The 27,322-nt window shown below is 45.7% G+C and overlaps 1 protein-coding gene across 6 annotated transcripts in view; it reads right to left on the minus strand.

Annotated features, from left to right (window-relative positions):
* The window catches only part of IL20RB (interleukin 20 receptor subunit beta), a 32,887-nt gene that overhangs the window by 3,032 nt on the left and 2,533 nt on the right, over positions 1 to 27,322 (minus strand). For 2 of the 6 annotated variants that reach the window (XR_004023217.2, XM_022582567.3), the window contains exons 2-7: positions 26,847 to 26,957; positions 17,343 to 17,469; positions 15,576 to 15,766; positions 11,361 to 11,485; positions 9,130 to 9,280; positions 5,474 to 5,616 (exon numbers count right to left, since the gene is read on the minus strand). Coding sequence is in view for 4 of the 6 variants with exons in the window: in XM_022582567.3 (XP_022438275.3) it covers positions 5,474 to 5,616; positions 9,130 to 9,280; positions 11,361 to 11,485; positions 15,576 to 15,766; positions 17,343 to 17,469; positions 26,847 to 26,957 (848 nt within the window). In the remaining 2 variants the exon portion in view is untranslated. The other 4 variants (XM_089911111.1, XR_016393139.1, XM_089911112.1 and 1 more) reach the window with 4 other exon arrangements.

Raw genomic sequence — 27,322 nt, forward strand, 5'->3', positions numbered from 1 at the left:
AAGCAATTTTCATTCATCTTCATTAGGTGACTAGTCATAGTACTAGTAATCGTGGAGAATATCACCAAAAACCTCAACTGTCTGATTCATTAACTTTCCAGCAGCAGAAAAGCCCAAAGACAATTCTAACCCCTGGAACAAGGGCTTCCCACCTTCACTGAGATCGTCTCCCAGGTCACCAACCAGCAGATGTCTTGGGGTCCTGCCTCCTCGGCACTCCTCCCTAGGGGACCCTGCCCCACAGAAGCCCAGAATGTAGTTCTGGTCCAAAAAATCTAACCTTCTTCCGCCAGAGAGCTCTGAAAAGAGTGACCTGGTCTGAGGTGCTCCACGTACAGCACTAGCAGGGTGTCTGGTCCAGGGATGGTGCTCCATAAACAGGAGTCCCTTCCTACTCATACTTCACATTCCTGCTATCTTCTCCCAGCAACCCCAATACATCATCATAACTGGTTGTAAAAATGCAGGTATCAACCTTTCAGGGCGACTTTCCCCAGTGTCACCCCTAGACCACTCGCCTCCAACAAACTCACTTGGGTCTTGCACAGCTTCTCCCACAGCCCTTCCCATCATCACTTTTCTTTTTTCTTTTTTTTTTGGCTACACCATAGGGCATGTGGTATCTTAGTTCCCCGACCAGGGATCAAACCCGTGTCCTCTGCAGTGGAAGCGCAGAGTCTTAACCACTGGACCACCAGGGAAGTCCCTCCCTGTCATCACTTTAAAGAGTGGCATGTGGGCACAGACAGGTGGGCACAATGGTTTCCTCCACCCCCATCCCCAGAGACATTAGCTTCATCTAGTCGGTTGCCCTTGATCTTGTTTGTAAAGAGGTGGCTACAGGGCTCACTCCTGGTGTCCACAGGCAAATAATGGGAAAGCAAGGCTCACTGAATGGGATGTCAGTGTGGAGCCCACCACCAATTCCCTGATGCTGGTCTGGTCAGATTCCCAGGACACTGGCTACCTACATCTGCAGTGCTTATACCTGATTGCTTTTTAAACTCTAGAGGAGTGCCTTGCAATGGAAATGTAATGTGAGCTACATAAGCCATTAAAAATTCTCCAGTAGCACATTTTATAAAGTAAAAAGAAATAGGTAAAGTTAATTTTAAAAATATATTTTATTTTAAAAATAAATATTATTTCAACATCTAATCCGCATAAAAATATTAATAAACTATTTTATATTCTTCTTGTACCGTCTTCAAAATCTGTCATGTATTTCATAGTTACAGCACATCTCAATTTGGACTAGTCACATTTCAAGTGCTTAATCATCACATATGGCTAGCAGCTACCATACTGGATGGCGTCGTTCTAGAACATTAAAGTGAAACAGCGTAATCTCAGAATTTCAGAAGGTACAAAACTGTTGTCCCATAGTTTAGAACAAACTTCCAAGCAAGGTTCAGCTGATATGTTTTTTTTTAATTTGAATTTGTTCTTAACATTTGAAAATCAGGAGATTTATTATAAAGTCTGGATTTCTGGATTCTCATTTCAAATTTAGGAAGCACTGGCTCACATCCCCTCTTGGCAGCAAACTGCATGAACTGAGAAGAAGCTGGTTTCTTTAGCTGGGCCATGTTTGCCATGGTCCTCCTAACTATCTCTCCCTATTAAATCACATTTATTGCACTGTACACTCTTTTTTTTTTTAATCTGTCTGGGCCCCAGAGGCATCTGGGCTCACAAACTCCACTTTCTATGAAGCACACAAAGTCAGACTTGGGATGGCCCATTGGAGCACATCTCAATTTAGAGATGACTAACTTGAGGCCATCTTGATGTTTGCTACCCACATTACAGTGGAATGTGACAGCAAGAAGAGAAAGAATAAAGTGAGTCACAGAAAGGAAACAAAGAACCTTTAGCACCAAAGCCTCCATCCCCATGAAGCAATTATGGATAAAAGACAAGGAAAATACATTATATTTTAAAATAGGGAACACACACTGAGCAGTCTTAGTATAATTTTCCTTGCATATATATTTTTGCCATAGACTGTTACTTGATGATAAAAACTTGAATGGAAAGACATTCTTAATGGTATATTTCAGAGTGCAACCATCACCAACTGTAAAATTATAGATGAAGACATGAAATGTTTAATCCAAGCAGACAAATTAAACATTTACAAACTCAATAGGACTTTTTGAAGCCTTGTCGAGGATTTCCACTTGGTAATTTTCCATGGTTTAATTGGAAAGATGCATGGTCTTTGCAAGGTTGGCTGGAAGTTGCTTTTTAATAGTTTGGAGGATTATCTACGACCAGTACAAATGTTGAAGTGCAGCTAGGCTGTGCTAAAGTAAAGGCTGAGAGGGGGGAGATGATGGTGGTGATGTGCAGCTCCAGAACTTATTTGGGATTTGATGGACACTAGCTATCTATTTCTCACAAAACACAGTGGGAAATGCATACACTCAGAGAAACTGTCCATGTTAAAATCTGGAGAGAAACAGAATACAAATTAAAAGCCTTATGGAAAAGAATGCATGTAGGAACAGACACTAGAACAAAGTAGGAAGGATGGTAAGGGGAACAGAGAAGCAAAAGGTGGTCAAGGGTCATGGCATTTACCTTCCACGGACAAAAGTGGTCATTCTCTCATAGAATCTCCTTGTCTCGGGACTTCCCTGGTGGTCCAGTGGGTAAGACTCTGTACTCCCAATGCAGGGGGCCCAGGTTTGATCCCTGATCAGGGAACTAGATCCTGCATGCATGCCGCAGCGAAGAGTCCCATGCCACAACTAAGAAGCCCACATGCTGCAACAAAGATCCTGCATGCCACAACTAAGACCTAGTGCAGCCTAAATAAATGAACAAAAAAAAAAAAAAAAGAATGTCCTTGTCTCTGGTCTCATCTCAGTTGCCTGGTTTTCTCCAAAAGCTATTTTTAGGGTATGGCTCATAATGCATTAGGATTCCTAGGAGCTCTTGCCATTGGAGGGCTTTCCTTGTGCACCTGAAATTCTACAGGGAACGGACCCTTTACATTGTTCTTTCCCTGGCCCTTTACTCTGTGGCTCCCTAACAACACACTGGGTCCTGGGAGGGAACTCTGCTAGGTCATTGAATGTAGGACCAGAAGAGGGAAATTGAAGGAGGGTATTAGGAATGCAAGAGCTCGTGAGTAGAGGGTAAGCATGGAAACAGAGTTGAGAGGAAAGCCGTAAAGGGTAACTACTCAGTGGAGTCCAGCCGAGGAAGCTGAGCTTTTTACGTGTGTGGAAAAGAAGAGCTAGTGACCTGCTGAGTCAGGAATGCTCCCCTCCCATCATCATCGTTTTGGGTTCATTCAGGGGTTCTTCCTTTACTGCAGGGCTCCGCTTCTACTAACGGCAGAGGAGCACCAATCAGACCGATCTTCCTGCAGATAGCAACTTCAAAAACGGATCAAAATATGAAACCAACTTCCTTAAGTCACAGGAGAGCAACCAAAAGTTGACACTTGGAAGAAGGGAATGTCTCTGGGTGAGTTTCCCATTTTTTACAGTTCCCTGAGGAGCTGAGGGCAGGTCTCTCTTGGTGCCATGAACAGAAGAACCAGAAAACAGATATGGGTGCAAACAGAAAAGTTAGGAAGTGAGAGGACTAGAATTAAGTGTTAATGGATTAAACATTGCAATTAAATGGCAGAGATTGTTGGAACAGATTCACTTAAAAAACAAAACAAAGCAAAGCAAAAAACCTCTGTGCTGCTTCAAGAGACACCATTTAAATTTGAGAACACGCATAAGTTTAAGATAAAAATATGGAAGAAGATACACCCTACAAACAGTAAACAAAAAAGGGCTATATTGATATCAGGATAAGAATACTGCCAGAGATAAAGAGGGACATTTCATGATGATAAAAGACTCAATTATTCAGGTAGACCTATCAATCATAAATATGTATGCACCTAAAACAGGTTCAAAACACATGAAGGAAAAATTGACATGAAAGGAGAAACAGACACATCTACACTCATAGTTAGAGATTTTGTTGTCTCTCTCTCAATAACTAATAGAACTATTCCAACAAAATCAGTGAGGACAAAGATGATCTGAACAGTATTAAACATTTTGGTCCAATTGATATTTATAAAACACCACCCAACAACAGCAGAATACACATCCTTTTGTGCTTCAGGGAACTCTGAGCCCCTCAAGTTCTTGCTGAAGGGGATGCAGGCCAGCCCTGTTCCCTATGTTTGATACATCCCACTGCCTTTATGTTTAGCGGTAAACCCTTTAGTCATCCAGAGGGGCTGGAGGGGGAACCGATGTAAAGAACACTGGTTGGTAAACATTATGAAAAGGGGCAAATGAAATGAGCAAATATCCATAAAGCCTTAGAACGGTGCCTGGTGCTTAATTCTGGACCAGTGTCCCCTGGAGTCATGACTCCCTAAACTCCTGGAAAGAAAGAGAGCTGACACTAGGATCATATGGTGGGGCGTGCAGGGTGTCCTGAGGACTGGACTGCAGGGAGGGTTAGTCCTCCTGTGAAGGGGGAGCATGGCCTGTGCTCTCAGGGCCCTGTGATGTCACAAGAGGGACCCTTCCAGGGTAACTCCTGGCTGACAAGGAACTGCAGGAATGTATAGCTTGCAGGCAGTTCTGGCTCTAGCTGCTTCTGAGAAGCTGACCGCTAACCCCATCCTCCCAGGACAGAAGGGTGAGATATCCCTGAGGGGACAGGGATGGGTTTGCTTTTGTTTGTTATTATTTTGTTGTGTTCTGTTGCACTGCTCGGTGGGTTGAGGTCTGGGGCGGAGGTGGGGGGCTAGGGTGCACAGGAAGCAGACAGATGCAACGTGTGGGGATCTCTGGAGACCTGCTTTTGCTTTTCCCCGACCCTGGCACAGCACACAGGGCCTGTCCCCACTGGAGACACTCAGATCTATGGCCCAGTGACCTCAGGTGTAAGATAAGAACCCTGGCTTGTGAGGAGTTGGGATCCCTCACCTTCGGTAGTCACAGGTCCAGCTAGTCCCCCTGCCCCCAGCCAAAGGCAAAGCAGACTCCACGCGCCCTAATTTCACACACGTGCACTTCACCGTGAGGACCCATGAGGCTCTTGGCGTATGAACTGACTATGTTGTGTTGGAACATATTTCTGGATGCAGCTGCTGTTACAATGATGGGAGGGAGGTAAGAAGGCTCGGTAGGCCGGTCCTCAGGGTAAGACTATGCATGACGCCTGGAATGCAGAGCCTCCTGGGCTGGGCTACACACCTGCTGCCTTGGCCGTGCCAGGACCTGGGGGCAAGGAGCAGAGGCCTGATGGGAGCCTGGGGAAGGCCACCACCCCCTGGTGATGGGACGTCTCCCAGCCCCTCTGACTAGGAGGGAATTCCTATAAGTACTCTTCTCCCCTCTTTGTGCAAATGCTTGTAAACCCACGATATGTGTGTCCCTGCCCCACTAAGGCCCAGACTACATCGGGTCAGCATCATGCTGAAAGGAAAAAGAACAGTTACCAAGGTGTCGGGGAGCATCACCACAGGGCAACAGGAGTGCTGGAGCAGCCGGCCCATTTTCCAGATGGAGAGCGGCACAACCACGAGGATCAGCATGAAGCCCACAAATGAGAACAGAGCCAGTGCCAGCGGCAGGGTCTCTCCTGGAAACAGAAAGACAGGAACCGGCTTAGGAGACAATCCTGGGCCTCCCTCGCTTTCCTGGATCTGGCTCTGCACACTGGCCAAGAGAGCAGATGCCAACACCCTGATGTGTGCCCTAGTGACCGAAATGACCACCATTAAAACCATTTTTCTAGAATCCAGATTGGTTTCCAGAAAGCCAAGGAAGATTACGATCTTTTTCTTGGGAAGGGAAAGGGAGGAGCATCATCTGTTAAGCCACTAGCTGTATTTGCACGTACCTCTGAGCCACTGCCAGGAAGAAGGCAGAGGGCCAGGCCCCGGGCAGGATGAGGGGGAAGCACCAAAAGAGAACAGCCCAGAAGGGAGCTGGGCAGTAACTGAAAACAAAGTGTATTTCACAATTTACTCTTGGCATTGATTCGTGTGATGGAGGAAAATGCTGAATTCAGAACACAGTCACATAATAACTCATATATCAAGCCCCTGCGAGGGTTAAGTGACTTACCCCAGGTCACACAGGTAGGGCTGGCTCCAAATTCTACTAAGTGATGTATCAGAAAGTGTCAAGTCTGAACGTCTGGAGATGCGGAAGGGGGGGACAGGTTACTTTCCCATCTCTCTGTCCTATTCGTTTAGCCCCTCTGGGCTGGACTGCTCACCCAGGATGTGAAGGGTGCCACAGCCAATGCAGCTGCAGAGAAGCTGGTGGGCTCTTCCAGATGGCTGGGGTCCCCAGAGTTTGTATCAATGATTTTGGAAAATATGTTGGCAGTACACATCAAGAGATACACAGATGTTCATACTCTTTCATCCACTCCTGTGAGTGGATTCCAAAGAATAATTCCAAGGAAGGAAACATATGCAGAAAGCAGTTCACAGCAACATCTTTATTAGAGCAACAGCCTCGCATAACCAGCCCCCCTCTCTGCCCAAAGCAGCACCCCTGCACCTTCCGCCACCCCAGCACGCTCTGGTGTGCTTTCTCATAGCACGTACCACCAAGGGACACCATCTCATTTGTTTACTGCCTTGTAGCCTGTCTCCCCAACTAGAAGGTAAGCTCGGTGAGGGCAGGGACTTCCCTGCTGTATCCCAGTGACGGGGCCAGCAGGTGGCACATAGTCAGTGCTCAATAATTATTCACTGAATGAGTGAATGAATCAGTGAATGAACATCATCTTCAAAAGCAGATGGCAATGATCTAAATACCCCCAATGGAGGATGATTTAATACATCATGGGATATCATCATGGCAGGTCAGGAGTTCAGCTATTAAAATGAGAATTAGGATATATACAGACTTGTTCGCTGCATCACGGGTTGTAGTGGCAAAAGACTGGAAAGCACAGAACATACCTGTTTATGGGGGATGGTTACATATACTTTGGCACACCCATATACTGGCTTGTTATGCATGTTCTTAAACAGTGAGGTAGATCTATATGTACTGACATTAACAGGTGCTCACAATAGCAATGCCCAGTGAAGGTGAGCGAGGTACAAAGCAGTAAGCACAGTCCAGTCCCAGTTGTGCCTCTGAGTACTGACATCACATGATGACTGGAGGATTAAATGCCAGACTTGCCAAAGGAAACCTCCTGAGTGGTGTGGGGAGAATGGAGAACGTGTACTTCTTACTTTATATACTTCTGTGTTGTTCGAGTTTTTTTAACAAGCTTGACTTACATGGTTTTAAAAAGTAGTATAAAATGAGGGTCTGGGGGAGGGATAAATTAGGAGTTTGGGATTAACATATACACACTACTATATATAAAACAGAGAGCTTCCCTGATGGCGCAGCGGTTGAGAGTCCGCCTGCCGATGCCGGGGACACGGGTTCGTGCCCCAGTCCAGGAAGATCCCACATGCCGCGGAGCGGCTGGGCCAGTGAGCCATGGCCGCTGAGCCTGCGCGTCTGGAGCCTGTGCTCCGCAACGGGAGAGGCCACAGCAGTGAGAGGCCCGCATACCGCAAAAAAAAGAAAACAGATAACCAACAAGGACCTACTGTATAGCACAGGGAACTATATTCAGTATCTTGTAATAACCTATAATGGAAAAGAATCTGAAAAAGAATAGATTTATATACATATATATATATGTATAACTGAATCACTTTGCTGAACACCTGAAACTAACACAACATTGAAAAGCAACTATACTTCAATTAAAAGATAAATAAAGACCCAAAAAAAGTAGTATAAAATGGTAACCAGAAAATCTACATGGAAAATGTTATGGATGTGATATTTGTGAAAAAGCAGACTCAAAGTGTATATATAATTCAACAACAACATGTGTCTACACAAAGGCTAACAGCCCTTTGACCCAGCAACTCTACTTCCAGGGATTTATACTTCAAATATACCAGCAAATGATCTATGCCCAAGGTAATTAATGAAAGCATTGGCTGTAATAGGAAAATATTGGGAGAAAAAAACTAAATACCCATCAATAGGGAGCTAGTTGAATTAGTTATATATACATACAGTGGAATACTATGTAGCTACAAAGAAGGATGAAAAAGTTCTTTTCAGATATGGAAAAATCTACAAGATATGTAAAGTGAAAAAGACAAGATCCAGAACAGTGCATGGAGTGTGCTAACATTTGTGCTAAAAGGAGGGGAAATATATAAAAATATATTCCCATTTACTTGTAAATGTATTGAGAAGTCTTTAGAAGGATATACAAAAAGCTAATACCTCTGGGGGAGGGGTGGGAATTACATGGATGAGGAAGGCGGTTCCACACGTACCTTATCACATTTTTTTTTTTTTTTTTTTTTTTTTTTTGCGGTACGCGGGCCTCTCACTGCTGTGGCCTCTCCCGTTGCAGAGCACAGGCTCCGGACGCGCAGGCTCAGCGGCCATGGCTCACGGGCACAGCCGCTCCGCGGCATGTGGGATCTTCCCGGACCGGGGCACGAACCCGTGTCCCCTGCATCGGCAGGCAGACTCTCAGCCACTGCGCCACCAGGGAAGCCCTCAAAATGATAATTTTTAAAAAACTAAAAAGTTATACACAAATGTCACTTGTGGTGTTTGTGTGGCAAAATCATGGGATATGGGGTTTTGTTTTCTTTCTTTTCACTGCAGGCTTTTAAACCATAAAAAATTCAAGGGAAAAAATTAAGTCAAACAAGAGGATTCTACAAACTTTCTATAAGGTCCCTCCCAGCTGAGTGCAGCCGTGCTACACAGTGGGCTACGTCCACACAAGGTCCGACGCTCAGGCCCCGGCTGCCTCACTAGCACCCCCCTCTGATACCCAGGCAGCTGCCACCGGGTCAACCAGCCTTGCAACATCTGGCCTCAGGCCTCGGGAGCTTTCAGGGAAAAGTGTTCTAGACAGCTGTCAAGTGACCCCTGCCCAGCCCCAGGGTGGACTCTCTTCGGGGGGGATTGGAACGCAGAACAATTTCACCACAGGATCTACCCAGCCTGGGGGAGCAGGTCAGGGAAACCGAGGGGATACTCGGAAGCAGCAAGCAACGAGCATCGCCCAGGAGGAGCAGACAGGCGGTCTTACCTTGCACCTTGACACATTCTGTCTCGCTGAAGGCACTGTGCCTCCCAATGGCCTTCACGAACGTCCGGACCTTCACACAGTGTGCAGCCCCTGGCTCCATGGTTTCCAGGTGCACCGGAATGCCCCCGCGCCTCACCATCTTGACGTGTTCCTTTAGGAAAACAGAAAACAGTTACACTCTGGGGGAAGCAGGACACAAAAGAGGGAGAAGGAGGGAAGGGAAGCTGTAAATATTTCCTTTCCAAGATGCATACAGAATGTTCCTCTCATTCATTCATTGATTCATTCTTAAATATTTATTTATTTATTTAGCACCTACGGTGTGCCAGGCATTGGTGTAAGCACTGAACAAAACAGGGACACAGCATTGAACAAAACAAAGTTCCTGCTCTCGTGGAGCTTATGTGGGGTAAGACAGACCATATATAACACACATCAGGTGGTGATGAGGGTTATGAAGAAAAACGAAGCAGGGCAAAAAGGTAGAGAGTGATGAGGAGGCACCAGAATAGGGATTAGGGAAGACCTCTCTGATAGGGTAATCTCTGGACAGAGACCTGAAGGTCAGAAATCTGACTGGGGGCTTGGCCGGGCCACTGCTGCCAGGGGGATCAGTGCACAGGAACACTGGAGCCTGTGGGCAGTGCCTCCTCACACTTGCATCCATCCACTGTCTGTCCATCCATCTGCACGCCCCTCCACCCCCACGCACCCCCTGAGGGCTGTGCTCTGCGTCTGAACCTGTGGAGACTCGTCTGGGCCAGGCCCAGGTGGCTCAGGACACGGGCTCCTCTCCCAGCACCGGCTCTGCACCTCCCGAAGAATCCTAGGGATCTGCATGCTCTCAGCCAGCCCAGCCCCTGATCAGTCCCACACTCGACTCCCTCCGCCTGGCAATGCCACCTCCTACCCCTGGGCCCTGACCCAGCAGGAATAAATGCTGGAAACCATGGCTGTTGCCTGTTCCACCTACACATACCACCTTCCAGGGGAAGCTACCCAGCCCACGGTCCCCATTGAGTGGGTGGTAGGGCACATGACCTGTCCCTCAGACACTGGCATTAGGTCAGGGGTACCTTTGGCCTGGAAAGGGTCTATCAGAGGCCAGCCAGCAACCGGCGACCCCTAAGCTTGGCCTGATAAGACAAGCAGTAGCAGTCAGATTTCCTCTGCTAGGAACTGATCTTGGGGAACTGATACCCGCAGCTAGAAGCAGGGACCAAGGGGAGAGGACATGGCGAGGAGGAGTCAGGCCTGGTAAGGCACAGCCATAGGCATGTGCAGGAAGGAGTGGTGAGGGATCAGGGCCTGCGAGCGAGCTGGGGAGAGGGCCACGGAAAGAGTGCAATAGAGAGGACCCACTGGAGGGAATCAGAGACTCCACAGACGGGGGCCCCTGGGCAAGTGAGGCTGTGCTGCAGCCTGGCTCTGGGCCTGCTCTGATCATGGAGTCTGTGAGAGCCCCTTATAGCACCATATTAATCCCTGTGACAGAGCCTATTTTTCCTTGTGCTGACTCGAGTGGGCCTTGTCACCATCTCAGCTTGGACAGGGCCTCCACAGGCCTGCCCAAGCTCCATCCTTTCTGCTGCTGTGGCTGCAGGATGCTTGGCCACTCCCTCTGGGAGAGCTGACCTCCCACCCAGCCTAGCCCGCAGCATCCATCCCACAGGGTAGGGCAGCGCCCCATCTAGGCATTCCGGGTGGCCCATTGGCTCAGAATTAGTGCTGTTTATCAGCCAGCTCCTGACTCTCTGCCCCGACTTCTGCACCCTGCCCAGATACACACCCTCAAGAGCCTTGTGCCAGCCTCATATGCTTTTGAAATCATCCAGTTGATCTGGAACACCCTGGTCTGCCGCCTGTAAACAGCAGGGAGAATGGCTGAGAAGACATGCTGATGAGGGAGAAGAAATGCATTGAAAAGGTATCATGGATCCAACTATGGCAGAGTTTAGGGCAAGGAGGCAGCCCTCATACTTTAGCAAACGTGGCCTGAGACAGCTCCCAGCCACAGTCTGGGTTGGACCAAGGCAGTCCTCTGAGGAAGAGGCTGCCGGGATTGTCAACCTACGCCCATCTCTCCTTTCCCACACTTCACCCAGGCCCGCTCATCCTCAGGCCACCCCAGACAGCAAGCACTGCAGGGGCTGGCTTTCCTCATCCAGCTCTCGGAGGTCTGTGACTGCTTCTCCAAAGTCTAACTCAAAGGCCAAGGGTGGAAGTCTCACCTTGGCACCAGGCTCTCTCTTCCAGTAGGCCACGAAGAACTCAAACTGTGGCCCCAGGTCTTCCAGCTTAATAACCAGGTGGAAGCCATCCTTGGTGATCTCCATCCCAGGTGGGGTGAGGATGGCTGTTGGCAAGACAAGGAGAGAATCAAAGCCAGCCCCAGACAAGACTGAGTTTTGTCCAGGGAGACCATGACCAAGCCATCAGTAGAAACATGTCAGGCTCATGGGAGGGGAGGGGTTTGGATATGGCTTCACGGTGTGCAGAGGCGTGTACACTGATCCTCTCCTGTACTCAGCAGGTGCTCAGTAGACACTTTTTGAATGATGAGCAAATGAAGAAAACAAATGACAACCACTTACTACAATTCGCATAGATCAGTTATATATACTGGCTGCTGCTAACTCTCAAACATCAGCAAATCAGCAGCCTGTGGATGGGTTGGCCTCTCTATTCTCAGTCCAAGGATTCTTCAGTCTCATATCCTTAATGGAAGATGTTGGAAAATCAGAGGGTTTTACAAATTCCAATAATCAGCTCTAGAAATTTACAGCATAAGCACAAGCACCATCCTTCATATTACTGGATCCCAAACAGAGAGGCCAGCAGCCCCCATGGATACTTTCCTATCAGGAGACCAAGAACAGAAGGGCCCACACAGACAGTCTTTAGTCCCTGGTTACTGATGATGGATCCAGACTTGCCTCTCAGATCCAGATGCTGCAGGACCAGAGGGGCCACCACAATTGCTGGCCTTGGCTTGGCAAGTTTAGCAGAGTGTGTTCTGGGCTACATCCTCCTGCACTGGGGTCAGTGGACACTCAAAAGAAAGGCAGTTCCTGCAGGGAGTTTTCAGAGAACAAAGTATTTCCTGGCATTTGAAGAGCTGCCTGGAAAAGGAACATGAGGACTTGGAAAGTCAGGGACCAACTGTACAAAACATACCCAGTTCAGAGGCTTCATATGAGCACACAGCACCACAAGAACTGCGTCTGAAACACCTCCAGTAGGGAGAGAGATGTTTTGACTCCTCCAGTTTTAAGTCAAACATGATTAGAATTGGATCCCCTGATCTCCATCTATGTTGAGATTAGAATTAGACAAAATGACCTAATGTCATTTCAGTTCAGAGAATTTTTTGACAAAGTTGGGACAAGAACTTCTGTCCTATGTACTGTACAAACTTATCTCATTTAATCCATCCAGCAAGCTTAAGAAGGTAAATACTGTTCTTATCGTACAGATAATGTAACAGCCTCAGAGAGGTTGAGTGACTTTCCCAGAATCACACAGTTAATGGCCAGAATTTGAGTCCATGTCTTTCCACGTTTCTAGACTCTGCTGTGGGGTGTTTTTTAACTCCCGATGAACAGGATGCACATAGATCGCTTAAATCAGACTCTAGGCTTGGGCCCTGGAGACAAGTGGTTCTAAAGCTCCCCTGTGACATGAATTCATATAATTGAGGTTAAGAACCTCTGCTCTCAACAGGCTTCCCTTTAAGAGTAGGAGATCCTTTTCAAGAGAGCCTTAAAATAAGATTTTTCATATGTCTTGGGAGAAGTCAGCATGGCCTTTTTCAAAGGCCAAAGAACAGACGTAATGCCCTTGAGAGTCTCGATTCCATCCCAACTCTGCAGCTAACTTCACCTGCACAGGGACCACACAGGAGCAGCTTCTGGGCCAGGTACAGAGACTCCCTTCCCCAGCTCCTCCTGCAGTGGCCCTTTTCCTGTTTATATTGGCCTTCTCAAGCACAAGTTGCTACTGCACACACCCACCCCCATAGCTTTGTAGGCACTCCCTCAATCTCCAAATGCCCCGTGCCTTCCTTTCCAACAGCTGCCAGCCCCCAGCAATGACCTTGGCTGGAGCCCGTGTGCTTCTAGGAGCCAAAGGGAGGTGGTGCTGGGTGCTGCCCAGGCACGGCAGGAAGAGGCAAAGCTGCACTACCCTCCAGCGCCTCTCAGGCTTCCCCAGGGCCTGCAATGGGATCCCACTGCCTCCACCATATCCTCCCAGTGCCTAGAGAAAGAGACTGGGAAGAGGAGCCCACATTCGGCACCAAAATTTCTATTGGTATCCATTCCAATTGTCCCACTGCTGCCCCCAGCTCTTCCCTCCTTCCTCTGCTCTCTGGCTCTCAACTCTGGGCATCCCTTGGGTAATTAATATTAATATTTACTAATAGCTGAGTGCTATGATAAGACAGCACCGCCCGGAGCCTTTGCACTTTTCATCTTGTCCACAACTACCCAGTGAGGCAAACTGTTGCCCTTCTTACAGATGAGGACTCAAGGGGCTGAGCTGGGATTTCAACCCCACCTGCCTGACTCTAGAGGGCCAACTTCCCCTTCAAATTCACCTTCCTCAGCCCCTTCTAGCGTGGACTCCCTCACCTTCTAACAGTCCTAATTTCTACCCAATCTCATATAGTCCTCAGTAACCTTTGATTCATTCCATTACTGCCCCAAACCTTCCTTTGTCCTCACTCCCAGCAGAGGGTCACCTGCCACACCAAGAAAACAGGTCACCGCAGGCCTTTCCCTTGCCTTTCCTGCATGTCCCAACTGGTCATGTTATCATCCACACCTGCCCTGCCCCTTCTGCCTCCATTCAACCCTCCAGCTGGCAGCCTGTCCACCATCACCACGGCTCCATGAAGCCACTTTCTCAAGGACCCATTTAGGGGCTTCCTTCAGGCCCAGCAGCAGCTCATCCGCTCTCCCCTCCATGACCCTCTCCCCGCCCAGCACCTACTAGTGCCTTTCCCTCTACCCTGTTTTTAAACCTAAGGTTTCCCAGGAGCCTATCCTGGGTTCTCTTTGTCCTTATGTCTTGTCCCTGGACATCTCACCTGCTCTCAAGCCACTAGCTATTAATTTTGTGTTGTGTGTCTAACCTTGACCTGTCTGAGCCCGAGGGCCTGATTTCCAACTGCCAATCAGACATCCGTGGCATGATATCCTATAGGCATCTCAATCTCAAAGAGCCCAAAGCCAGCAGCAACTCTTATCCCTCAGACCAGTCGCTCCTCCTGGGTTCTCTTCCTTGGGTGACACTCCCACTAACCCCATCTGGAAGATGGACGCCATCATTATCTCTCCCCACTCTGTCTCCCAATAACTGGTCCCCAAGCACTGTCCTTTCTAACTCAGCAATGTCTCTAGAATTTGTCCTCTTCTTCCCATCCCTTCCCCACTTCTGGGATCAGGACCCACCTTGGCTCAGCTGGAGTGTTACAACCCCGTCCTCACTGTTCACCTGCCCTGAAGGCTTGTCCTACTCCAGTTCACTTTTCACACCACAGCCAGAGTGATTGTTCTGTAAGACAGACCTGGCCTAGACCTTCTCTTCTTCTGTGGCCCTCCTCTTCCGACTTGATCAAGCTTTATGTCAAAGCCCTTCACCATGTGACAAGCTGCTTCCTCGCCCCCGGCATCCAGACCCTGCTACTGCGGTCCCCCCCACACACCCTTCTACACACTGGCCATTATTTGCACTCTGCCATATTTGGTCACCAATCTGGATTCTTCCCTTACTTCTTTTTTTTTTTTTGCGGTACACGGGCCTGTCACTGTTGTCGCATCTCCTGTTGCAGAGCACAGGCTCCGGATGCGCAGGCTCAGCAGCCATGGCTCACGGGCCCAGCCGCTCCGCGGCATGCGGGATCTTCCTGGACCAGGGCACGAACCCACGTCTCCTGCATCAGCAGGCGGACTCTCAACCACTGCGCCACCAGGGAAGCCCTCTTCCCTTACTTCTTTCTCAATTATTTTCCAGGTTCTATTGCTATAGAAAAGTTACTTATTTCCAAAGGACTGTTCCTAATCATGTATAGACCCTATTGCACGAAGAAGATGCTCACACAGCAACAAAGATGGAGTTAGCAAGGCCCCAGATGGGAGGCAGTGTAAGATTTATGAGGCACTACTAGGGTAGGGAGAGGCCGTCCTAGCCCCATCTCCCCAGTTCCAGAGCAGTTTTCCTTCCAGGGACAGGACTGACTTCCAAAGTCTCTTTCAAAATGAGAGTGAAGGCCTGTGGGAAGCAGCTGACTTTTTAAAAGGGAGCAGTTAGGGCTGTTGATGTTCACAGTACTCTGGCTTTGCAAGACTAATTTGATGCTGAAAAGAATCCCAACAGTCTCAGTGAGCATGGTTCCTGAAGGGGAGGCTGCTGGCGGCGGGGGAGTGAGGAGAGAAGAGCCTTACTTGAGTTTCGATTAAAGGGGTGCTTCAGGGTGCTCCATGCTGAGGTCAGTGAACCCAGGGTGGCCCTGACCCGGAGGCTGTATGGTACAGTGGCGGTGATGTCATCAGTGATGTCACACTCGGGCCCTTGGGTGGGCGAGCACCAGCTGCTGGGGATCCAGATGTGGCTCATGTACAGGCTCTCATACTCTCTGGCCAAAGAGAGGAGGGGACAGCGTCACACCAGCCCCTTCTACCCAGGCTCAATGATGGTTTCAAGTAACTGTCGCATCCACTGACTTTTTATGGGTCAGGAAAACAAGCATTTGCTCCATACGCATTTCTCCCCTCTCCTCCCTCACCGACCACCCTTTCTTCCTTACTCCTTCTCACCAGACAAGGGAGACCCAAGCATAAACCCCACTCTATCCCAGTCTCTCCATCTGCATGCTCACAACCCCAGTCTCAGCCACTGTCATCCCTTTCCTTGCTGTGTGTCTCCTGACTGATTTTCCTGCTTCCTTTCCTGCCAGTCTTCAAACCATGCATCACTCAGCAGAGCATCATATTTGTCTCCTTAGTGGCTTCCAAAGAGTCTAGAATGGAGTCCAAACTCTCTCCCATGGCCTACAAGACTCTCTGGCCTTCTCATTACACCCCTAAACGTGATGCTCCCTCCACACAGGCCTCCTTGCTCTCCCTCCGACAGGCTGTCATGTTCGCTGTGTCTCAAATGCTCTGCCCCTGCATTCCCATTGGCTGCCTGCTCCTGTCCTTCAGATATTGGCTTAAATATCACATCCTCAGACAGACCTTCCCCGACCATCTGATAAAAAGCTACCACAGAAGAAACTCTCTGTTGCATCAGCCTTTTAGCTTCCTCCTAGAGCTGATTTCTATCTGAACTTACCTACAGCAATGCTGCCTGATAGAACTTTCTGTGTTGGTGGAAATGTTCTGTATCCCTGTTGTTCTATATGGTAGCTACTAGCCGCATGTGGCTATTAAGAACTTGAAATGTGGCTCGTACGACTGGGAAACAGACATTTTAATTTAATTTAATTTAACTTTGATTAATTTAAATTTAAATAGCTGTCTGTGTCCAGTGGCTACCACACTGGACAGTGCAGACCTCGTGTACTTATTTCTTTACCTTTTTACTGTCTCCTCTAAATGTAAGCTCCCTCTGTCCAGAAGCTTTGTCGACTGTACCCGTGAGCCTAAGAGAATGTCTGCACGTGTAGTTGTTCAGTTTGTATAAACTGTTAATGAAATATATTGAGCATCTTCTGTGTCCCTGTCACTCCTTGACAGCTCCGAGGGCCTGGACACCTGGAGAAGGGCCAGCTGACCTATAGGATCACAATTTGTTTTGGCTTCTAGGGGCAAGCACACAGTCAGGAAAAACTGAGGTCTCCCCCACCCCCAAAGGATCTGAGTCCCCAGTGATTTCTCCACCTCAAGTCAGAGACAAACTTGTGTCTTCTTAAAATTTTCTTCAGCATTAGACAATTGACTCACTGTTGGAAAGAAGCTTCACCAAAAAGTCTTTATACATGTTTGTGCTTCCAGGGAGTTCACTGTCAAATCCATGGGACAACTTCCCTTGTTGCTTCAACTCTCTCAGTGCCCATGCAGACAGAGGATGCAGATCATGGGAAATAACCTCTCCCTGGGCTCACAAAGCCTCCTTGAGCTCTGGAATGAAGGTTGTGATTCCTGGAGAGGAATCAACTAATGTCTAAAAGACAAAAACTAAAAAAAAAAAACACAAAAAGCAAAACTCACCCTTGGTACTCGACAGAATAGTGTATTATTTCTTCAGGCACAATCACTGGGCTCCATGTCAAGACATGCTTCATGTTGGTTGATTGTACAGAGAGGTTCTGAGGGGCAGGCAGAACAGCCACTCCATCTGAGACCAAGGCAGATAGACAGGCTGACAGGTGAGCTCAGGGGGCTGGCATCGGGGGAAATGCCACAGCTTCAAGTTAGTTTCTAATGAAAAGCCAAACATGCTTAGGAACTAGAAACAACTCTAAAGTCACCATACTTGTGTTCATGCTAAATTTTTGCTATCATCATTGTAATTCTGCCTTTGGTGATTGAATGGCATGTTAATATTAATAATAATAATGGCTAATATTATTGAGCACTTACCGTGTTCTATCTAGGCCGTGTGCTAGGTTGTCACATGATTATCTCATTTAATCCTCATGACCATACTGGGAGGTAAGGACCATTAGTTTCTCTGTTGTACAAATGAGGAAACTGAAGCACATTATGTACAACCCTTATGTCACGTTGATCTAGATGCAGGCCTTGACTCTGCCACTTACTATGTGACCTAAAGCAAGTTGCGTAAACCTGAGCCCCCCACCCCTACATGGTAAACCCATACTGGCTCCTGCCAGCTTCTCATCACCACCTTCTCCTGCTACTGCCATCCTCAGGTACCAAAGCAATTTGTTTGTGTCCCCAAGAAGGCCAAACAGGGCGCAGCTGCCATCTGAGAAGTGCAGGCTCAGGTCTGCCGTGGAAGGAGTCCAGTGCAGAAAGGCACCAAGCCAGCTCGGAGACTCCGCCCCAGGCAGCCTGCAGCCCTCTGAGCCAGCCGGGATTCAAGCACCTGCTCACACAGCTGTGTGCTCAGAGTGTGCACACAGTGGGTCTACAGTTTGCACACAGAATCAAAGAGGCCTGTGAAGCTGAACCTGCCCTCATAAGGACCTTGCAGCCTCAGGGTTCATCCTTGCGTGTAACCCAGGGTGCAGTCTGGATCTTCCGATATGGTCTTCCCCTCCGACTTTCACACGCTTTTCTTTTAATGCCCAACACCTGCCTCCCTTTGCTGTTACAGTTGCAGTGATAATATCGACAGCATGGCGTGTATGAGGCTGGGACCCTTGCCTGGGACTTTTCATCTGTGTGCCTGTCTCCAGATTGGCACCTGCTGTTCGTTATCCAGCGCTGTAACCGCGAGAGGATGGGTGCTGCTGGGGACACCCCACCTGGTGCCCTTGCTTCTTCCCTAATGTAGGACCCTTGTGATGCACCCTGATCTCACTCTCAGCGTCCACGGCCTGCCCTGCGAGGAAACACCTAGGGTACCCACAAGGGAGGCTTCCTGCCCTCCCCACCTTTAAACCTGTAATCACCCAAGGGATGAAAAGGAAAAGAGCCAGCTGCAGTGAGGCCACCCGGGAGGGTGGAGCGTGGTCCTCTCTGACATCCTTCCTCTGGTAAAGTAGACAAAACATTTCCCTAGTCAGATATGCGAAGATTATAAAGCTATGTAAATATAAAGCTCTAATTCATAATTCTAAAACTCTCAAAAATGAAATCTCCTGGCCCAGATGGTTACACTGGAGAATACTATGAAATAGTTAAAGAGAAATTAACACCAATTTTATACAATCTCTTCAAAAAAATAGAAGAGGAAAAAGCACTTTCCAACTAATTTATGAGGCCAGTATTACCCTGATACCAAAATCAGGTAAAGGTAGTGTGTATTTAAAAACACAAAAGCCTACACATCAATATATCTTATGCACTTAAATGCCAAAATCTTCAACAAAATACTAGCAATCCAAATTCAATAATGTATAAAAAGGATTATGCACCATGATCAAGTGGAATTTATTCCAGGTATGCAAGCCTGGTTCAATATTTGAAAATCAATTAATGTAATCCACTGCATCAACAAACTAAAGAAGAAAAATCATACAATCATATCAGTTGACACTGAAAAAGCATTTACAAAATTCAACATCCATTCATGATTTAAAAACAGAAAACAACAAAAAACCTCTCTTCAAGTCAAGAACATTAGGGAGTTATCTCAATTTGATAATGACCATCTATAAAAAACCTACAGTTAACATCTTATTCAATGGTGAAAGACTGAATTCTTTCCCCCTAAAATCAAGAACAAGGCAAGGGTGCTCACCCTCATCAGTTTTACTCGACATTGTACTAGAAGTTCTAGCAGCTGTAATAAGGCAAACAAAGGAAGTAAAAGGCATTACAGATTGGAAAAGAAGTAATTAATCTCCCCCTATTTGCACGCTACGTAGAAAATCCCACAGAATCTACAAAAAAACTTCCTAAAACTAATAGTGAGTTCAGCAAGTTCATAGGATACGAGGTAAACATTAAAAATTAGTTGTACTTTTAAATACTAGCAATGAACACTTATACACAGAAATTTAAAATATTTACAATCATTCCCTCCCCCAAAAGAAAAGCTCAGGTGTAAATCTAATGAAACATATCTAGGATTTGTATGAGGAAAACTCCACAATGCTGGTGAAAGATTTCAAAGAAAATATAAATAGATGGAGAGACATACTGTGCTCATGAATCGAACAATTTGACATAGTTAAAATGGTAATTCTCCCCAAATTGATATACAGGTTTAATGTGATTCCTATCAAAATCCCAGCAAGGTTTTTTGTAGATATATACCAGCTTTTTCTAAAATTTATAAGCAAAGGCAAAGGAAGGAGAATAACTGAAACAACTCTGAAAAAGAATAAAGTGAGAGAAATCAATCTGCCCAATTTTAAGACTTACAGTAATGAAGATTGTGTGGTATTGACAAAGAAATAGACATATAGATTGATGAAACTGTATAGACATCCCAGAAATAGACCCACACAAATATGCTTGACTGACTTTTGGCAAAGGTACAAAAGCAGTTCAATGAAGGAAGGATAGCCTTTTCAACAAATAATATTAGAGCAACTGGATATTTGCAGGCAAATAAAAAACCTCAACCTAAATCTCACACCGTATGCAAAAAGTAACTCAAAGTGGACCATAGACTTAATGCAAAATATGAAACTCTAAACTTTTAGGAAAAAACATAGAAAATCTTCAGACCTAGACAAAGATTTCTTAGACTTGACACCAAAAGCAAGATCCATAAAAGGAAACATAAATGGGCATCATCAAACTTAAAATATCTTGCTCTGCAAAAGACCCTGTTAAGAGGATGAAAATACAAGATACAGACTGGGAGAAAGTACTTGCAAACTATATCGCACAAAGGATTCATATCTAGAATATATATACAAAGAATACTCAAAACCCTACAGTAGAAAAGCAAACAATTCAATTAGAAAATGGGCAAAAGACATGAAGAGTCATTTCACCAAAAAGTACATACAGATGGCAAATGAGCACATGAAAAGATGTTCAACATCATTAGCTATTAGGGAAATGCAAATTAAAATGTCCCTGAGATAGCACCACACAGCCATCAGAATGACTAAAAATTTTTAAAGTAACAATACCAGACCCTGGTGAAGATGCAGGTAAAGTCACTCATACATCGCTGGTGGGAATATAAAGTGGTACAGCCACTCTGGAAGATAGTTCAGCAGTTTCTTGTGAAACTAAACTTGTAATTACTATACAACCCACCAATTGCACTCTTGGGCATTTATCCCAAAGTAGTAAAAATTTATGTCACACAAGATCTGCACAACAATGTCTATAAACAAACTGGAATCAGCCCAGATGCCCACAGGTGAATGATTAAACAAATTATGGTATATCCAATAAAAAGGAACAAACTGGGGCTTCCCTGGTGGCGCAGTGGCCGATGCAGGGGACACGGGTTCGTGCCCCGGTCCGGGAAGATCCCACATGCCGTGGAGTGGCTGGGCCCGTGAGCCATGGCCGCTGAGCCTGTGCGTCCGGAGCCTGTGCTCCGCAACGGGAGAGGCCACAACAGTGAGAAGCCCGCGTACCGCAAAAAAAAAAGGAACAAACTATCACTACGTAAAACAATCTGGATGAATCTCTAGGAAATTATGCCAAGTGAAAAAACCCAACCCCCCAAAAGTTACATACTGTATGATTCTCTTTTTATAACATTTTGAAATGGCAAAATTTTAGAAATGGAGAACAGATTAATGGCTGCCAGGGGTTAGGAACAGTGGGGAAAGGCACAGTAGGGGGAGGTTCTAAAAAGGCAACAGGAGTATCGTTGTGGTACTGGAACTGTTCAGTATCTTGACTGTGGTGATAAATACACAAACCTATTACACACACACACACAAGCACACGCTCGAACGAGTGCAAGTAAAGCTGGGGAAGTCTGAATAAGACAGGTGGATTGTATCAATGATGTCAATATCCTGGTTGTGATATTATGCTACTGTTTTGCGAAATACCATTGGGGAAACTGGGCTTTCTGTATTATTTCTTATAACTGCATATAAATCTAGAATTACCTCAACAAAATTTCAGTTAAAAAATACAAACATAGTGTCATCACACCTAAAAATTTAGCATTAATTCTGATTATCTGCATGACAGGATACATTTTAAAAGACCATGAAAGGATAAATTCAAACAGGATGAAATGCACCTAGGAGAAAAGTAAAGTTGTAGAATTAGGTGCAGTCAATTAAATCAGTGAGGGACACCTGTTTAGGGTGGGAGACCTAACAATTAGGTGTCCTAATGACCAGGGCACTCATCAAGGATTTAAGCAACTACTCTGAGGTTGAGTTTCTGGGTATATCTTTCTTCATGAGGGGCACACAGGCAGGACAACAGCAAGAGATGTCCCAAAATTTAGGTGGCTCCATTATGTTATGCAGCAGTTTGCACTTATGTAACTGTCTTCTCCTACCTGTGAGGTTACAAATCTAACTCCACTATGGGCAAAATACTCAGTCTCATTCCTGTCTTAAAATGAAAACTACTGCTTCTTTCTGAGCCCTGTAGGCAACATCTTCAATATCTTTATGCCATTTGTACCGTATATTCCAAATTCCATCTTTGTTTCACTGTTGTTTATGTAGCACACATACACATTGGGAATGAGATGGAAAAATCAGTAATGCCCATGAACTACTGATGCCAGGGGATGTTTAATTGGGTTACATAGAAAGCATGGTGGCCCTACATGAGGAAAAATCCATTTTATGCTAGGACACTAAATAGGGAAGTCTATTTTCAGCTCAGACTCCAAGCTGAGAGTGACTCCTTTCACCTATGAAGGGTTTCATAGGTGAATCCCCTCCAGTTGTTAGACAAGGCTCACTGTGGTCCTGAGAACACAATTCAGTGGAGAAAAAGAAAACTTTGGGGCTTCCCTGGTGGCGCAGTGGTTGAGAGTCCACCTGCTGATGCAGGGGACACGGGTTTGTGTCCCGGTCCGGAAGATCCCACATGCCGCGGAGCGGCTGGGCCCATGAGCCATGGCCGCTGAGCCTGCGCGTCCAGAGCCTGTGCTCTGCAACGGGAGAGGCCACAACAGTGAGAGGCCCGCGTACCGCAAAAATAAATAAATAAATAAATAAAAGAAAAAGAAAACTTTGTTATCCACCCACCATTCTCATTAACAAGAAATGTCATCTACCAGCCAGGAGTAATGCGTATTGAAGTCAAGTCTCTGAAGAAACCAGTTAATAGAGACTCTTCCTGATGTGAATGAGTAAACGCAAAAACAAAGAATACACTCAAGGCAGGAGGGGAGAGTAAGCTTACAGTGTGAACAGGAAAGACTACTGGCCACAGAGAGAAGGGTGCAAAATTGGGAATAATTATTTCCTCAGCCACACTGGATGAGAATTCTCAACGGAGCTAGACCAAGATATTGGAATATCTTCTGTATAATCGTTTGGTTCCTTGTGAATAGTTATGCTCCTGTCACTGTAGAGAATTGTTCTTGTTCTAGCAGTCTGACTCAGTATCTCAAGAAGGCCCACCGGGTGGAGCCTCCTGGGTGTTTCCAATAGAGGCTTGAGCCAGGTGACTGACTATTTAAGATTCTGGTGCTCAGTGTGGCAGAAAGTAGCTAAGCAACACTTTTTGCATAGAGCTGCATTCACAAAGCTGATTCCTCTTTCTTGCGGCCTATTAGTATTCTATTGCTGCTGTAACAAATTCCCGCAAATGTAGTATCTGAAAACAACACAGATTTATTATTTTCCAGTTCCATAGATCAGAAATCTTACACAGGTCTAACTGGGCTAAAATCAAGGTGTTGGCAGGACTGCAGGCTCCAGGGGAGACTGTTTTCTTGCCATTCCCAGCTGCTGGTGGCCACCCACCTTCTTGCGCATGGCTCCTCCTTCCTCCATTTTTAAAGCCAACAATGGCTGGTTGAGTCTCTTTCATGCTTCAAATTTCTCCTGCCTCTTTTTCTGTCCTCCCATCTCTCTCTCACTGCATCCAGGAAAGGTTCTCAGCTTTGAAGGACTCATGTGATTAGATTGGGCCCACCCTGATAATCCAGGATAATCTCCTAATCTCAAAATCCCATAACATTAATCACATTTTTAAAATACCTTTTTCCATAGGAGGTAATGTATCCACAGGTTCCAGGAATTAGAACGTGGATGTCTTTGGCGAACCATCATTCTGACTACCCCATGGGGCTTGCACTTCAGGGGATATTGATACCATGAACTGACACGATACCCTAAAATGTCTCCCTCGAATACAGTAAATTATTTCAAGAGAATCCCCTTGTATGTGACCAGAAGAAGAAAAGAGCAAGGCTGAGCTAGGACATGGCTGCTAAGCAGGTTGCCGGCATCACTCGCTGCCTAAGTAACTAGTGCCCCACCCCAGCTTCAAAAGGTATGCAAACCAATTCATGTCTCAGGAAAGTGATCTACTGCTTCAGGATCTTAAGGTATGGTCTTTGGATCAGCAGCATCACAATACCCAGGAGCTTATTAGAAATGCAGACTCTCAGGCTGCAAGCTGTGCCCTACACAACCAGAATGTGCATTTTAACAAGATCCCCCAGGTAATTCATAAGCATATTAAAGTTTGAGAAGCACTGGTATATAGAGTTCTAAATGGTTCTCAACCTTGGTTGCCCATGAGAATTACTGGGGAGGTGGCTTTTTGTGGGTGTTTTTTTTAAGTTTTATTTTGAAATAATTTCAGACTTACAGAAGAGCTGCAAAAATAGTACAGAGAGCTCCCATATACCCTTCATTCAGCCTTCCAGATGCACATGACCATAGTACAAATATGAAAAGGAAGATATTAACATTGGTCCAATATCAATAATGAAGCCTCAGTATTTATTCGAATTTCACCGATTTTTTTCCCCTAAAGTCTTCCTTCCTTCCTGCCTGCCTTCATTCCTTCTTTCCTTCCTTTTTTTCAGGAACCAATCCAGAATCCCACATTTAGTTGTCATATCTATACTTAGTCTTCTTCAATCTGTCCTCAATCTTTCCTTGACATTTTTGACGGGTACTGGTCAGTTGTTTTCTAGACTATTTCTCAGTTTGGGTTTGTCTGATGTTTTTTCATGATTTGATTAAGGTTGTGCATTTTTGGCACATACTCACAGGGAATACATGATGTTACTATGTCTTATTACTGCTGGTGTTTACCTTGACTACTTGGTTAAGGTGATGTCTTCACTATAAAATGACCATTTTCCCCTTTATAATTAATAAATAACTTAGGGGAGATACTGTGATACTATGCAAATATTCTTTCTCCCCCAACTTCCATCCATTAAATTTTGTGTTTATTGGTGGATATTACTTGCAACAATCATTGCTGCGATGTTTTGTGATTTTCTATGTGTTAACTGGAATCCTGTAAGAAATAGCTCTTCCTTCTCCACCATTTGTAATAGAAATTTATTTTATTCTATCGTTTTTTTTTTGTTTTTTGTTTTTTTTTCAGTACACGGGCCTCTCACTGTTGTGGCCTCTCCCGTTGCAGAGCACAGGCTCCGGACGCGCAAGCTCAGCGGCCATGGCTCACGGGCCCAGCCGCTCCGCGGCATGTGGGATCTTCCTGGACCGGGGCACGAACCCGTGTCCCCTGAATCGGCAGGCGGACTCTCAACCACTCCGCCACCAGGGAAGCCCTATCATTATTTATTTTGTTACTCAAATCGTTCCAGCTTTGGCCATTGGGAGCTTTTTTGGGTTTTGTGTCCTTTTGACTTACTCCCATCTCTCACTCTCTTTTTTCATGTTATTTTTATTAATAGACTTTTAATTTTTAGAATAATTTTAGATTTATAGGGAAAAAACGCAGACAGTAAGTACACAGAGTTCCTGTACACCCTTCACTCAGCTTCCCCTAATGCTAACATCTTATATAGTCACAATATATTTGTCAAAACTAAGAAACTAACATTGTACATTACTATTAACTAAACTCCAAACTTTATTTGGATTTTGCCAAATCTTCCACTAATGTCCTTTTCTCATTCCAGGATCTAATCCAGGATCCTTGTTGCATTTTCCCCATCCTTTTTTGAGCACTTCCTTCCTTACCACAAGATGCTCCAAACTTCTATTTTCTCTTCCCAGTTATGGAATAAACCACTTCTCTAAGGAGCCCCACCCAGGAAGTTTTGAAAAATCCCAAAGACCAGGCAGCACCCTAGATTAGTTAAATCAGACCTCTGGCTGTGAAATTCTGGCATTTGTATTTTTAAAAGCTCTCCAGTTAATTCCAATGTGCACTTGAGGTTGAGAACCACTGATCTAGACCTTACTTCAGGTACCTGAAAGATAGTTAAAACTATGAACGATATATGATATCACTTATATGTGGAATCTAAAATATGATACAAATGAACCAATCTATGAAACAGAAATGGAATCATGCTCATAGAGAACAGACTGATGGTTGCCAAGGGGGAGGGGGTTGGGAGAAGGGATGGAGTGGGAGGCTGGGGTTAGCAGATGTAAGCTTTTGTATATAGAATGGATAAACAGGTCCTACTGTGTAGCACAGAGAACTATATTCAATATCCTGGGATAAACCATAATGGAAAAGAATATAAAAAAGAATGTATATATATATATATATATATGTATAACTGAATCACTCTGCCATACAGCAGTAATTAACACATTATAAATCAACTATACCTCAATAATAATAATAAAAAAAGCTATGAATGATAAACCCCTAAAGACTTAGGTGTACTTCCCAGCAGGTTCTTATGTTCCCTGCAGACAGAAAACACTGTTTTGTTCATATCTAACCACCCAGAACGTGGCACACAGCAGGCGCTCAGAAATACAGAATGAATGAAAACGAAACAGGTGAACCAAGTCTTGGCTCCTTAGTGAAATTAGCCTCAGCCTGATTTTTCCCCCCGAATTCCTATCTCACATTAGACCTTTGTGTCATTCTGAGGTTTATGCCCACCACAAAGCCCCTGGGCACATTTCCCAGGCAGAACCCCTTGCATCTCCTCCCTGGAATCGCCATGCTGGCTTCCCCTCACTGTGTCTGCTGTCAGCTCCCCCGTTGGCTCTGTTCTGCCACCTTTACCTCCAACAGCCCTTATGGCAAATGTGTCAGAAAACACAGCAACATCTTCTTTATTCCTTTTGCTTTGTCCTTCCAAACTTTTTCTGGCCTGCTTCAACGTCTCAGCTTCTTCTGCAGAGAAGTACAAAGGGCACAGGCTCTGTAGCCAGCAGAACCAGAGTCAAATCCCAGTTCTCCCACTTATTAGATGTATACGCTTGGGCAAATAGCTGAACCTCTCTGAGCCTCTCTTTCCTAGTGTATAAAATGGGGGTTATATCACCTACCTTGCAGGATTGATGTGAGATGTCAAGAGAACATTTTTGCTAATCCAGAGCACAGTGTGCGGTCATAAATGGCAGTTGCGATGGTCATTGTCGCTGTTATTACTGCTGTTATTATTACTATTATTATTATTATTGGTAGTGGGAATCAGTTTCCTGAATTACACACTATTATTTGAAAGGGACAGGGCAAGGCAAATAAATTCTGTAAAA

The sequence above is a fragment of the Delphinapterus leucas genome, chromosome 4 (assembly GCF_059928025.1).
Source record: "Delphinapterus leucas isolate spDelLeu-1000000601 "Yukka" chromosome 4, BTC_Dleu_Yukka2, whole genome shotgun sequence".
NCBI lineage: Eukaryota > Metazoa > Chordata > Mammalia > Artiodactyla > Monodontidae > Delphinapterus > Delphinapterus leucas.